Below are 13935 nucleotides of genomic sequence, written 5' to 3'. Positions count from 1 at the left end.
GGGAAGGGACAGGGCGGGAAGGGGCGGGGCCAGTCAGCGGGGCGCGAAAAGGGGCGGGGCGCGAAAAGGGGCGGGGGCAGCCAGCGGGGAGCGAAAGGGGCGGGGTGGGAAGGGGCGGGGCCAGCCAGCGGGGAGCGAAAGGGGCGGGGCTATCAAGAGGGGTGGGGGCCAGCCAGCGCGGCGGGAAGGGGCGGGGCGCGCCTCAGCCGGTGTCACCGTCCGGCGCAGGCGCGCTGGGCCGTGCCACGAGGGAGGGAGGCGGGAGGATGGAGGCGGCGGCGGCGCTGGGGGGATGGGGGCCGCTGGGGGCCCTCGTCCTGGTTCTGGTCGCGGTCCCGCTGCTGGCGGCCGCTCTCCGCCGCGCCGCCCCGCGGGGGCTGCTCGCCGCGCCGCCGGCCGGTGAGTACCGCGGGGGGCCGGGCCGGGCCGGGCCGCGCCGCGCCGGGGCCGCGCCGCGCCGCGCTGCCTCCTGAGAGCCGCTCCCCGCTGATCCCCGCTCCCCCCAGGCCCCGGGGCGAGCAGCGCCGCCGCCGCCAGGCCGGAGGGCTTCAGGAAGGCGAAGCTGCCGGCGCGGGCCCGCAGGGACAAGCCGCAGCCGCACAGCTTCACGCACCGGCTCCTGGTCGCCGCCCTCAAGGTACCGTGCCGGCCGCGCTGCCAGGCGCCCCTCGCTCTCCTCCTCCTCCTCCTCCTCCTCCTCCTCCCCCCGACCGTGCGCTCTCTGCAGGGCCACAGCGGCTCCGTGTCCTGCCTGGACTTCAGCAGCAGCGGCAAGTACCTGGCGTCGTGTGCTGACGACCGCACCATCCGCCTGTGGAGCACCCGCGACTTCACAGCACGCGAGCACCGGTGTCTGCGGGCCAACGTGGAGCTGGACCACGCTGAGCTCGTCCGCTTCAGCCCAGACTGCAGGTGGGGCCGGGCCTCCCCGCACCTCATCCCTGCCGCCCAGCCCGGGGACCGCGGGCGGTGCTGCTGCTCCCCGAGGCCCCGCGGATGGAGCCGCCAGACACGCGACCCGAGCCCTGGTTGAAGTCAGGGCTGCATCACCTGGGCTGCAGGGAGGCTGTACCCCTGCAGGAGGTCTCGCAGGGTTTTGACGGTCCCACTGATACGTGGCTTCTCCTGAAAGCAGCTGGCACTTCAGCATGGTGCTTGGGCATATATCCCAGCGTCCAGCTTGCTGCCCCCATGGAAGGTGCTTGTTAAGGTCTCTGTCAGAAAGCCAGCTTGAACTGCTAGGCCTCTCTGGAGAACTGGGGAGGGAGCTCCAGCTGCCTGGGGAGGTTGCTTGAAAAGCCTGCCTTGGCGTTTTGCAAAGTGGCCTCCTTTAGAGAGAGGAAGGCATCTGGTTTCCAGGTGTTGTTTTCCATTCAGTGTTGTGATTGAGCTAACGCAGGGAGAACTTGGTACCCTCATAAAACAAAGCTTTTTATCTGTCACTGTATATCCCTTTCTCCAGGTGTCACTGAATGACCGACCTATTAACTTACCTCAGTTCAGCCTATCTATAAGGTAACTTGTTTCTTAATGGTTCAGAGTGACATGTCCTTCCACTTAGGGCATTCATTGTCTGGCTGGCGAATGGCGAGACTATTCGCGTCTACAAAATGACTAAGAAGGATGATGGCAACTTCACCTTCACTGCGACTTCTGAGGACTTCCCAAAGAAACACAAAGCTCCTGTCATCAATATAGGAATTGCAGAGACAGGTATGGTGATGACCATCTGCTCACTTGTCAAGGCTCTCCAGATCTGCTTTTTCCTTTAAAGCAATGGCTGCTGGGTTTAAAGTGTTAGGGTTTTTGGCTTAATTAAGACCCACTTGATTCTCTGTGGTCTTCTAGATGTTATTTTTTAGCCTTTGTTTACTAGTAAGTAAATTGGAAGACATAGATTGCAAAGAAACAATTTTCATGTAAACACAGAATTACCTCCCTGATATGCAGAGTCTTTTAATTTAGTTTTTCAAGGATACTGTTGCAAAGAGGTCTGGTCTCAATATTGAGAGCATTTCTGTTCTCTGGCTCACTTGTCTCTTTAACCAGTCAGAAATCTCCCTAGTAAGTTCATAGATCAGGAAGCATAGGATCTATCTTGGACTTCTAGGATTTTTCAGGCCAGAGCCTGGGGGGGAGTTTGTTAGCAGTGAGGGAATTGATGGGTGCTTTAGGCATGTGACAATGGACGGCTGAAAGTGGGTAGAGACAAGTTCTCCTCTACAATAGAAGAGCAGAGAAAATGTTAACTGAGGCCCTTGTTCAGCTGTGAAAGTGAAAATGGAAACTGCAGCAATTAAGTTGAAGGTTAATATGCAACTCCGGCTGTTGCCCAGACTGAGGTGAACAAGGAGGGGTAAGCATTGCAAGCAAAAGTCTGAAACGTTGACAGCACCAGTAATCAGGGACAATACTGGTGTGACTCTTATCAGCTACCTGTCTGTAATCCATGACTTGTAAGCTAGAGATACCTATTCAACTTGTGTTTTTTTGGGGGGGGAATCAAGTCTGCTGCATTTCTCTTGTGGTTCCAGTGTGGTACTGAGCTCTGCAAATGGGATCTGAAAGGTCCTGGGGTGAGAAGAACACAGGGTCTCATGAGTACCCATTGCCAGCTGACAGCTGCTGAAGCCACAGGTTTGAGCATTAAGGTATTAACCAGGAGCTGAGCCTTCTGACACTGCTTTTCACTCTGTGCCAGGAGATCAGCACTCGAATTCTGGTGCTACTTTTGGTTTTCTTGATTGTTCTGGTGCAGAGAGAGATTGCCCTGCTTAGGGACTGTCCTAGTCCTTTGGTAAGCCTGTGACAGCTTTAGGCCTAGATGCTCTCCTGATCTCTGTCTTTTTTCCCCAGGAAAGTTTATCATGACAGCTTCCAGTGATACTACCATCCTGATCTGGAACCTGAAAGGTGAAGTCCTTGCCAGCATTAACACTAACCAGATGAACAATGCCTATGCTGCAGTGTCACCCTGTGGGAGGTGAGGTGCACACAGGTATTCCAAGCTGTTCCTGCTGAGAAGTGGGAGGCCACAAGAATAAACAAGAACCTCGCCCCTTCTCAGGGGAAATGATCAGACCAGATCATCTGCAGCTTGCCATTACTATAATGCAGTTTTCTGAGGGTTCCACGTTATTTTATTTTTATTTTTTAAAAATGATTCCTGCCCCCAAGAGCAGTCCCTCCAGGAGTGCTGACTCCCACCTGCACGGTCTCAGACACTTGGTGGTTTGTCATTGCGTCTCAGGAACTGCTGTTCCCGTTAACCATCTCTTGAAGAGCTGAGGGAGAGAACAGCATTGGCTTTGGGTGGCAAAGCGGGTGGGCCAATGTAAACGATCTGTACAAAGCAAATAACATTTCTAGTGCACAGTTTTTAACCTTTTAAATGTTAATTACAAAATTAAAATCTTTATTACCTAAAGGTTGTTTATCAGGAAAATCTTGTTCTCAGCTCTGTCTCTAACCTGTTGCTGTAGCAAGACTGTTAGTATGCACTGAGTTAGGGGGTCAGAGCACTTAGATTTTTTTATTTTGTCCGAGTAGTTTCTCAATGTTAAGTCGTGGAGTTGCTGCTCTTGTCCGTGGTGGCCTTCCTTAGCGTTCCCTTTACTAGACTGCTTTCAGTGAAAACTTTTTCAGCAGACCAAAGCAAAGTTCTGAATGTAGGTGTCCAGACGGGATTGACTTCACAGAGCCCTTTCTTACGCGCCCCTCTGCGCAGGCACCCTGTAGGACTGCAAGTGGCCTCTGCCTCCCTCAGGAGGCCAGAGGAGAGCTCTGTGTGGCTGTGGCTATAGAGCTCCATGGCCCAGCCAAAATAACAAATTTGTAACAAATACCCTGTCTCACTGCTTTCTTCTACCCAGGTTTGTGGCATCATGTGGCTTTACCCCTGATGTAAAGGTGTGGGAAGTGTGCTTTGGCAAGAGTGGAGACTTCCGGGAAGTGACCAGGGCTTTTGAGTTGAAAGGCCACACTGCTGGCATACATTACTTCTCCTTCTCTAATGACTCGAGGCGGTAAGTTAGTGTTATTTCACTGCCTGAAATAGCACCATCAGAACACGTGTGCTCACCCCTTCCATGTGCCCGAGCAGCTCGTCCGAACAGGCTGCTGCCCTGCACAGTGTGGGGGAACTCTGCTGTGTGTGTGTGCTCCTGGGAGCACAGGGATTGCCTTGGGCCATCTTCGTCTTCCCCAAGGGTTTCCTCCTGGTGGGTGACCGTTGCTCTAGAAAGGAGGATGGAGTACACACGTGCGTACAGGCTCACACCGCCCAAAGGAGCGCTCTATCCACAAAGGAAAGGATTCCTTCTTTGCAGATGTGGAAGGGGAATAGGTGGTACCCATTTTTCCTTGCAGTCACATGTGGTTTATGTCCTGCCTGTAGGATGGCAACTGTTTCGAAGGATGGTACGTGGAAATTCTGGGACACAGATGTGGAATATAAGAAGCAACAAGATCCATACCTGCTTCTGACAGGGAAGTGTGAAGTAACAGAACCGTGTCACATTGCCCTGTCCCCTGACGCTCATGTCGCAGCCATCTCCTGTGGTACAAGCATTATTGTGTACAACACTCGAAGAGGAGAAGAGGAGGAGCGCTTTGTTGGTGTTCACGGACAGTACATAACAGACTTGGCTTTTGACACCAGCAGCCGCTACCTGGTGTCTTGCGGAGACCGGGCCATCCGGGTGTTCCACAACACTGCTGGCTACCGGGCGGTGGTGGAGGAGATGGAGACCATGCTGAAAAAAACTGCCAACAAAGCCACCCGAGAGAGACTGGAGCAGCAGATCGCCAGTGCCAGGAAGGCGCTGGCGGCGATCTACGGCAGGAAGCACTAGTCCTCTTTGCCCACGGGAGCGGCTTCCCGTTCTGTGCAGCTGCAGGGAGCAGCGTGCTGCGGCTGATTTTTAATAACGCTGAACGACTTGTAATAAACGAGCGCTCCGCCTGCTCACGCAGAGCCTTCCTTCTGTGCGGTCCGACTGGGGTAGCGCAGAGGTGGACGACGCCGGGCTGCCGTGGGGGGGGCGAGAGGCGGGCTCGAAGGGCCTCCCGCTGGCTCCGGCTGCTCGGTCCCGCCTAGCGGCGCCCAGCGCTTGCCGGGGGGGCCGTTCCCGCTCCGGAGGAGAGGCGGGGGCTGCGTGCCGGCAGCGGGGCGGGGACGAGGGGGCGCCTCGCCGCGGCGGGGGCCGGCCGCCGGGACGGCTCCGCGGGCACCGGGCTGCGGCCCCGCCCCGGGCCGGCCCCAGCGCAAGATGGCGGCGGCCGCCTCGCCCCACCCTCGCGCCTCCTCCTCACGCGCCGGCGGGCGGGGCGAGGCGCGCAGGCGCAGTGCGCGCCGCCGCGCTGAGGCCTCCCCCCTCCCTTCCCCCGGGCGCGGCGTGACGCGGCGACGCGCTGACGCGGCTCGCCGGCGGGGCGGGGCCCGCGCATGCGCAGGGGGCGGCGGCGGGTGCTGCGGAGCCGGGGCTGCCGGGGCTGCGGGCGCCATGTCGGGCCGCTCGGTGCGCGCCGAGACCCGCAGCCGCGCCAAGGATGACATCAAAAAAGTGATGGCGGCCATCGAGCGCGTCCGCAGATGGTGAGAGGCGGGGCGCGGGGGGGCGGGGGCGGGGCCTGCCGGCCCGCGGCCAATCACCGCGCCACACGGCCGTCGGCGGAGGCGCTCCGGGGGCCGGCCTCCAATCGGAGCGCCGCGCGGGGCGGCGGGCGGCGCGAGGGGAGCGGCGGCCAATCAGCGCGCTCGGCTGCGTGGGGGCGGGGGCCGGAAGCGCCGGCGACGGGCAGGCGGCGGGCCCAGGCGCCGGGGGGCGCTGACGGCCGCGTGGCGCAGGGAGAAGAAGTGGGTGACGGTGGGCGACACCTCGCTGCGCATCTTCAAGTGGGTGCCGGTGGCCGACAGCAAGGAGGTGAGCGCCGCCCCGCGGCACCCCCCCCGCCCCGCCCCCCTCGCGCCGCCCCCCCCGGCCCCGCAGGAGCCGCCCCGGCCGGGCTCTGCCGCCCCCCGCCCCGCCCCCTCCCCTCGCTGCCGCCGGGGCTGGGGGGGAGCGGGCCCGGGCCCGGGCCCGGGGGGCGGCCTCTGCGGGGCTCGCGCTGCAGCCCGGCCCCGTCGCCTCGTCCCTGTGCTTTTCTTTCTCTCCTCAAGAAAGAGAAATCCAAGTCCGGCGGCAGCGCTGCCCGAGAGCCCAACGGCTTCCCGGCTGACACCTCCGCCAACTCCTCGCTGCTCCTGGAGTTTCAAGGTGAGCCTGGCAGAGCCCGCGGCCCTGTCGAGCTGGGGCAAGGCTCGCAGGCCTTACAGCAGGGGGGCTGTCGCCGGGTTAGGCGTGCTGCCTGTCGGGAAGAGCAGCGTGCATCTTCAGCGCGGAGCTGTGCTGTGCCGCTCCTGGGCGGTGCCTGCTTGTCGTGGCTTTATCCCGGCCGGCAGCTCAGCACCACACAGCCGTTTGCTTACCCTCCCCCCTCCCTCTCTGGGATGGGGGAGAGAAACGGGAAAGTGAAGCCTGTGGGTTGAGATAAAGACAGTTTATAAGAACAGAAAAATAATAATATTGATAATAGTACTACTACTAATAATGTGTCCAAAACAAGTGGTGCACAATGCAATTGCTCACCACCCGCTGACCGATGCCCAGCCTAACCCCGAGCAGCCAGCCCCCCCACCCCGGCTAGCCACCCCTATATATTGTTCAGCATGCTGTCAGATGGTATGGAATACCCCTTTGGCCAGTTTGGGTCAGCTGTCCTGGGTCTGTCCCCTCCCAGCTCCTGCTGTACCCCTAGCCTGCCTGCTGGCAGGGCAGAGCGAGAAGCTGAAAAGTCCTTGGCTTGGTGTAAGCACTGCTCTGCAACAATTAAAACGTCAGCATGTTATCAGTGCTCTTCTCATCCTAATCCAAAACACAGCACCCTACCAGCTACTAGGAGGAAAATTAACTCTGTCCTAACTGAAACCAGGACATTGCTGAAACTGCTGGTTCTTGCCATCAAAAAGAATCATAATCAGCTGCTTCTGGAATCTCCCTGTGAGCAGTTTAACGGGGAACAGGAGGAGTGGGGATTCCTATTCCCACTTTGCAGTCCCTGCTGGGGAAAGATGAGTAGCTGCCTGCAGCTGAGGCCCCTGGTTACTGTAAGGGCTGGCACGGACTTTGGGATAAAAGCGCAGAGGATCTTTGGCTGCTGCCAGACTGAGGGAAGGCAGCGTGAGATGATAAAGGAGAGGTTTTCTGCGAATGTAACACTACACCTCCCTTGCTGCCGGATGTGCTGCAAGATGGGCTTCTTTCCTCTTCCCTGGTACTGTTAGTGTGCTCTGGCTGGGTTGGCGTGGGGATGCAGGGCTTTGCCTTTAGACCTGCTCAGACCTTTCCCTGTGGAGCAGCATCTCTCTCCTGCGGGTCACTGCTTGTGATCTAAGAGCGCTGTAGCAGCCACGAGCAATCTCTGATGGAGCTGATCAGCGCACGAGCCCACAGCTGGAGCAGAGTGTATGCCTGTCCCCAGCCAACACAATCAACCCTCGTTGTGGCTAAGGGACGTCGGGCATTGTGTTGGTGCTTCCAGTAGATGCAGTTAACAAGTTAGCAGTGCAGGTCTGCAGTTTAGCCCACATGGAACCACTTTACCTGGAAAAACAGGATTGCCTTCCCTTGTGGGGCAGGTGTGGAGTCTTGCTCTGCTGTTAGTTTGCTGCCTTGCAAATAGAAGCGGTACAAAACTCTGGTACAGAAGCAAGAGGCCTCCTGCCCTCAAACGCCCAGGTGCAGGTGCCCACCAGGAGCTGCAGACATGAGATTTGGCAGTGCAGAGCTTTGTGTCACCCTTGCACGTCGTGCTCGTTTTGTTTCTGAATAGCACCAGGTTGCTTTCCTCTGCCCTGCTCAGCCTTTCCGGTTCCCTGGGCAGAAGCTCCCTCTCCTGTGGGGCAGCTGTGGATCTGGCGCTGGTTGTGTCCCAGCGGGGAGTACTGCGTCAAGACGCTCGGACTGTTGCTGAGTGCCTTTGTGAACCCTTTGTGTGAATGCCGCTGACTGTTCTTCCGTTTGCATGAGCCCTCCATGGCCCTGGCTCTCAGTGCTGCCTTTGGCTGCTCGTGCTGCTGGATCAAGGCACTCTTCTTCACTAGGTGCTGTTTCTGCAGATGAGAACAGTAACCAGAGCTCCCTGTCGGATGTCTACCAGCTCAAGGTGGACAGCAGCCCCAACTCCAGCCCCAGTCCCCAGCAGAGTGAGTCCATGAGTCCTGCCCACACATCTGACTTCCGCACGGATGACTCGCAGCCACCCACGCTGGGGCAGGAGACTCTGGAAGGTGGGCTCTGGGACACCTGGGCATGGCTGCTGGGCTGGGAAGAGAGGAGGTGGCCAGCTGAGCCAGGGAGGCTGGGGAAGGCACTGCTGGAGGGCCTTGTGACAGGGCTTGCATCTTTCTTATAAGGCGGGTGACTGAGGCACCTCTGCTGGAGGTCTCCTTTCCTGGCTCAGTGGGCTGGGTACCGCTGTGCTTCTGGGCCTGCACTGTTGTTAACCCTTCTGTTCCCTCCAGAGCCATCCCTGCCTTCCTCGGAAGTTGCAGATGAGCCTCCCACTCTCACAAAGGAAGAACCGGTCCCCCTTGAGACTCAGGTAAGGGAAGGATTGAAACCGTGTCACAATGTGTACGCACCCAGCTTGCCCTGTCTTCCCAGGGTGCCTTTACTATTTCACTAGCTGTCTATTGTAGCAGAAACATCAAGACGTGTAGACTTGCTCTGCAGTCCCAAACCGCCCCCAGGAGCTCCCCAAACCTCCTGGCTTCCTGTGGTTTAGTTCAGGTTTCAGGGCCTAAACTGTGTGTGGAAAACGCGTGGAGATGGAGTAGAATAATGGTTGTAGCTGACTCCAGGGCCGGGGTGGATTCTCACTGCTGATGCCCAGGAGCTCATTAACAGCCTGGTTCCTGCTGAGGCTGCCTCTCAGAGGAAAGCTCAGGGCGTCCCCGCAGGGTGAGAGGCGGCCATGTCCAGCAGGTCAGCGTGGCCTCGTGGGCGCACTCGGCTCCTGTCACTGCTGGTGACCTCTGGCTCTTGCAGGTAACTGAAGAGGAGGAGGACTCTGGTGCGCCGCCTCTGAAGAGATTTTGTGCCGATCAGAACTCTGTGTGCCACACGGCCTCGGAGAGCTAGCCTGCCCGTCCCCGGGGAGAGCCTTCGCCAGCCCCTCGCAGAGCCGCCTGCCCTCCCCTGGGGGCCGGGGTGCTTCCCCCCAGCCTGCCCTTCCTGAGGGACAGGGCCCTCCTGCCACCTCGCTCTCCAGCCTGCCCTGCCCTCTGGGGCAGGAGCCTCCTGCCAGCCCCTGCAGAGGCAGCCTGCAAACGATTCCCCCGGCCAGCTGGGGCTGCCACCAGTACCTACAAATTTGCCTCTATTTATTGGCTCCCGCTCTCCCTGCTGACCTGTACTATAGCGGCGTGGGGTCTCTGCTGGGTGGTCTGCATGTACAGAGGGAGGGATCCTTGGGGCTCCCCAGTGTCCATCGCCCCTACGGCGCTGGCAGATGCTGTTTGCCTGTTTCTGGGTCTCGTGTCTGCCCTCCACACCAGCCGCTGCGTGCTGGGAACCAAAGAGCTGTGTTCCACCTGCACGAAGCGATTTGTCTGCTCCCTTGTGACCGTAGGCTGGGGCGTTCCTGCCGTAGGTGTAAAGTGCAATGGAGGGTGGGGGGAGAGCACCCTGGGAATAGAGACCGCAGCCCTTCATGCTGCTGGGCAGGGATCCCACGCTGGGACGCTGTGCAATAAGCTACTAGTTTAAGCCATTCGTATCGGAAGAGAGAGGAGCGCTACCACTGTGGAGGGCAGGTACTGAACGCATCGGTGCAGCCTGCCTCTGCTCTGCCGCCGGGCCCTCACAGAGCCCCTGCTGCCCTCTGCAGAGGCTGGGCGGGGGCTGGAGCGCAGAGAGGCTGGCAGGGGAGAGGGGCAGCCAGCGTGGCCATGTCCCGGCTGGGTCTGCACCCCGCTCCCCTCCTGCTGCCCTGCACCTTGTGGCTGGCAGAGCAGGGGGAGCTGCCCCCGAGGTACACCCTGTCCGGGCAAGATGTAGGAACCCCCAGGGAGCCCTCCCATGCCCATGTCCCTAAGCTCCCCGCACCAGCACCCTGGCCCACAGCACCGCGCCGGGCCTCCCCGCCGCCACTGCATGTCCTGCCGAGTCTGTCTGTGATCGAGCCTGGCGAAGCCGAAGGCGCGGCCGCGCGTGGAAGTGAAAAGATATTTTAGCACTGAATAGAATATTTTTAAAATTAAACTATTTGAAATAACAGTGCTGGGTGACTGTGGGGGCAGGTGGGAGAGGAGCGCTGGGGTGGGAGCCTGGGAATGGGTGGCGGGCAGCACCGGGATTTGCGTCCCCCCCCCCAGCCTCACGGGACAAGCTGGTGTGGAGCCCTCACTCCACCAAACTGGGACTGGCGCCCCCTTCCCACACCACGGCTTGCAGGCCTGCTGCCTATCGCCTGTCTAGTCAAGCCCGGTGCCCTATGTCAGGAGGTGGGCTGGTGGCCGTGGGGCGTGAAACCCAGTGGAGCACAGAGCCTGCCCTGCCCAAACCCGGTCCCAGCACATCCACATGGTGCTACCACCCCCACATGCAGCTGCGGGGGGCTCAACCGAGGGGCTCGGTGCGGAGGCAGCTCAGCTCTACCATTGCCAGCGCTGTGTGGTGCGTGCAGTTCCAGTGAGCTCGCGAGCTGCTCCTGCTCCACCAGCAGGCTCCAGTCTGTTCCTGCAAGCTGCGCCTAAATCCAGTGGTGTCCCGCGTGGCCCCACAAGACTGCCGCAGTCGTGTCACAAAACTTGTGGCGTTTACGTCAAATGGTGATGAGGAGGAGGTTCAAGGTTGCTCTTTAGTTACGACAGTGCTGGAGATAATTTTGGAAAGCCTGGAGAAACCAGTTCTTTACATGGACACTTAGAGCAGCCTTGTGCATAGTCAAAATGGCTGGGTTGTGTTTTGCGCGCAGCTTTAAGATAACATTTAGAGATGGATCATGGATATACTGAAATGGCCATGCAGGGCCAGGGCAGCTGGACTGTGATAATTCATCAAGGACACAGCTGGGGAGGGAGCGTTGTCTCACCCAGCCAAAGGTGCTGTGGTGCAGAGGCTTGCAGAGGAGACTGTCACCTCTACCTGTACGGTGACTGGCACGTTCAAGAGCCTTGCCTTCCCACGTAAGCCTTACCTTATGCAAAAGAGCCCAATAAATTAGGTTAATTAACATGATGTCCCTGGGTATCTTTGCAACAGTCTGTCTCTGATTTGTCTTTGTGCATTGCAAATAATGTTTTTTATTTTCCATTTATTAAATGTAGTGTATAAGCCTAAACTACGGGTGTATGGTTCCTTTTGTTACACTGCCTTGTATAATTGCCAAGTGTTTTTAACAATTTCTCATTTCAGGATCCTGATGGCCAGACAAGAAGGGCAGCTGCTGGTAGATTTGAAAACAAACCATCCTGATGTAGTTACAGATATTAGGAAAATAGTTTTAGGAGAGAGATCCAGAGGGAAGACTTCTTGCAATCAGAGAAGGCAAAGAGAGGAGCTTTCTAAAGCAGTGTGTGTATTGCTGAATTCAGGAGGAGTGAGGGTGGAGACAGAGGACAAGAATTACTGTTGCCAATAGCATGGTATTGGCCTGGACATAGAGCAGTGCCTCAGGGAGTGCATTGTCTGCACAGAGACTGGTGAATACTTCATGAAGATGCGGCAGCAGAGTCACTTTCTGTATGTTATTAAAATGCAGAGCTGTGGAGGTCCAGAGCAGAAAAGTGCATCCACAAAGCCACATATCTATAGCATGAGCACTGGTTTGTCCCACAGGTCTGTCATTTCCGTTTTGCCTGTTGCTCCAAGTGGAGCTGCTAGACTTCTCAGGCAAACGGAAAGCTGTGCCAATGAGAATGAGCGAAGCACTGAGAAAGTTCTGCTGGATTTTGATAGGGGAGCAAAGGAGACCGCTTTGAGCACTGAGGAGCACCACATGCAAGATGCCATTGCCAGGTTTTTAAGGAGAGAAAAACTGATGGGTTGGAAAGGTCCTGGATTTCAGTGAGACAACACACTGAATTTAAGAACTCTATAGAGAATGTCTTGGAATATATTAGCAAAAAACATCCAAAGTATGTCTCTGTCTTTGCAAACACTCAGGGTGGTTATTTTTTTTTTTTTTTGGAGCAGGTGACAGCAGAAAAGTGGAAGCCATAGTAAAATACAGAAAAAAGCTTTAGAAGAAACAATAGCTGATGAGATCAAAGCCCATCTGTCACTTCAGACATATCCTGAGCATTTATGACAAAGAATGCTTGCAGGACCACATATGTGCTGTGAGAACTGGTTTGTTCAGCCTGGAAAAGAGGAGGCTGAGGGGAGACCTCATCGCGGCCTACAGCTTCCTCACGAGGGGGAGTGGAGGGGCAGGCGCCGATCTATTCTCTTTAGTCACCAGTGATAGGACCCGTGGGAACATTGCCAAGCTGCGGCAGGGGAGGTTTAGGCTACACATCAGGAAGAGGTTCTTCACTGAGAGGGTTGTTGCACACTGGAACAGGCTCCTCAGGGAAGGAGTCACGGCACCAAGCCTGCCAGAGTTTAAGAAGCGTTTGGACTGGGCACTTAGTCACATGGTCTGAATTTTTGGGTAGACCTGTGTGGTGCCAGGAGTTGGACTCAGTGATCCTTGTGGGTCCCTTCCAACTCGGGATATTCTATGATTCTATTCTATGAGAGTTGAACCATTTGGCTGTGTTGTTTTCCGTGACAACCCTGAATCCTGGATTGTGACAGGTGACAGTCGAAAGACTGAGCAGGAAAAAAACAGATGGAGCTCGTGACAGCTGCAGATTCAGGTAAAAATTGTGGGAAGTCTGCATTTATGCTAGTGCCAACTTAATTTCTGCCTTGGTTTGTAAACATTTGGGAGTGAAAACCAACTTATTTTGGTCTGTGTTCTCACCAAACCTAGAGAAGGGGCTTTGCCGTGTAGCACAGTTCTGTGCACTAGTGGTCACTGTATTTTAAATGGTCCCCAACCTCAAACCATTCTTTGAAGCACTGCTCTCTGAACTGTCTCAGCAGGACTTTCTGAAGCACTCCCAACTGAAAGAAGACTTCCTAGGGATCCCATATACCTTTAAGTGAAGTTGACAGATTCAAAATTGCCTAGGAGCTTCCATTAATTCTTAATGAGAATTGCAAAAGACTTCTGAAACTAGCTTTGTCTGTTAAGATGCTTAGCAGGGAGTGAACTCCTGCCTGGTGGAAATCTGGCCACTTTATGTGCCTAAAATTATCTATTTTGGAAAAAAAAAAAAAAGTCCTTACTGGCGCTGAGCACCATGGAGTGAAATTCCCAGTGCTTGATGCACTAGTGAGGATTAATCTCCATACCCTGGCTTGGTCAGTGTAGATGCAACAACTTGCCACAAGCTGTTTGGTGCCAGCTGTAAAACAAAATAGTAATTTTAGCTGTAATGATTGTGTCAAATGACCTGCCTGCAACTTTTCTTCTCCTTTTCCACATAAAATACTAATAACATCTGTAATGATGTCAGCAACACTGAAGTAGCTACTAAAGCCTCTTCAGTGCTCTATTCAGAGATCGGCTGGAGGTAGCGGAAAGTCCTTTTAATTCTACAGCCCAGCAAGCACAATGCTCAGTACACAGCAGGTTGCAAACTGCTTCCCCTTTTGAGGTGCTCACACATTTCAGGTGTCAATTGAAACTCATTTTGCATACCCAGTGTGTCTCCATAGTTGTTAAGAGCCATGTTTTGAAGGAGCAGGGATGTAAGGCTCTGCTTGTTTTAATCATGTTGTCCCACTTCATTTTGAAACCTTTCCCTTTCAAAAGCTGTGTCCTGCATTTTCTTCCATC

General features: G+C 56.2%; 2 protein-coding genes across 3 annotated transcripts; both read left to right on the top strand.

The window, feature by feature from the left end:
• The first annotated feature begins 251 nt into the window (after positions 1-251).
• TBL2 (transducin beta like 2) lies at positions 252-4969 on the top strand. Its single transcript, XM_035559208.2, has 7 exons — positions 252-399; positions 507-637; positions 728-912; positions 1562-1713; positions 2857-2983; positions 3873-4025; positions 4397-4969. The coding sequence occupies exons 1-7, from the start codon at positions 267-269 to the stop codon at positions 4851-4853; spliced, it is 1338 nt and encodes a 445-aa protein (XP_035415101.1). The 5' UTR covers positions 252-266; the 3' UTR covers positions 4854-4969.
• A 464-nt stretch (positions 4970-5433) lies between these two features.
• Positions 5434-10319, top strand: BCL7B (BAF chromatin remodeling complex subunit BCL7B). 2 transcript variants are annotated; one of them, XM_035559174.2, is made up of 6 exons: positions 5434-5596; positions 5849-5924; positions 6161-6257; positions 8159-8329; positions 8564-8643; positions 9090-10319. In XM_035559174.2, the coding sequence occupies exons 1-6, from the start codon at positions 5505-5507 to the stop codon at positions 9180-9182; spliced, it is 609 nt and encodes a 202-aa protein (XP_035415067.1). In that variant the 5' UTR covers positions 5434-5504; the 3' UTR covers positions 9183-10319. The 2 variants fall into 2 exon arrangements, with proteins under 2 accessions (XP_035415067.1, XP_035415066.1); XM_035559173.2 differs by having other exon boundaries at positions 8144-8329.
• The last annotated feature ends 3616 nt before the right edge of the window (positions 10320-13935 follow it).

The sequence above is a fragment of the Cygnus atratus genome, chromosome 20 (assembly GCF_013377495.2).
Source record: "Cygnus atratus isolate AKBS03 ecotype Queensland, Australia chromosome 20, CAtr_DNAZoo_HiC_assembly, whole genome shotgun sequence".
In the NCBI taxonomy this organism is placed as follows: Eukaryota; Metazoa; Chordata; class Aves; order Anseriformes; family Anatidae; genus Cygnus; species Cygnus atratus.
The sequence above is the reverse complement of the archived record's forward strand: the minus strand, read 5'-3'. Positions and strand labels throughout refer to the sequence as shown.

Bases quoted from the DNA above. Each gene is read 5' to 3' on its own strand.
- TBL2 (XM_035559208.2), top strand. From the start codon at position 267: ATGGAGGCGGCGGCGGCGCTGGGGGGATGGGGGCCGCTGGGGGCCCTC. The intron at 1,714-2,856 runs GTATGGTGATGA...TTTTTTCCCCAG, and splicing joins TATAGGAATTGCAGAGACAG to GAAAGTTTATCATGACAGCT. The intron at 2,984-3,872 runs GTGAGGTGCACA...TCTTCTACCCAG, and splicing joins GCAGTGTCACCCTGTGGGAG to GTTTGTGGCATCATGTGGCT.
- BCL7B (XM_035559173.2), top strand. From the start codon at position 5,505: ATGTCGGGCCGCTCGGTGCGCGCCGAGACCCGCAGCCGCGCCAAGGAT. The intron at 5,597-5,848 runs GTGAGAGGCGGG...CGCGTGGCGCAG, and splicing joins ATCGAGCGCGTCCGCAGATG to GGAGAAGAAGTGGGTGACGG. The intron at 5,925-6,160 runs GTGAGCGCCGCC...TCTCTCCTCAAG, and splicing joins CGGTGGCCGACAGCAAGGAG to AAAGAGAAATCCAAGTCCGG.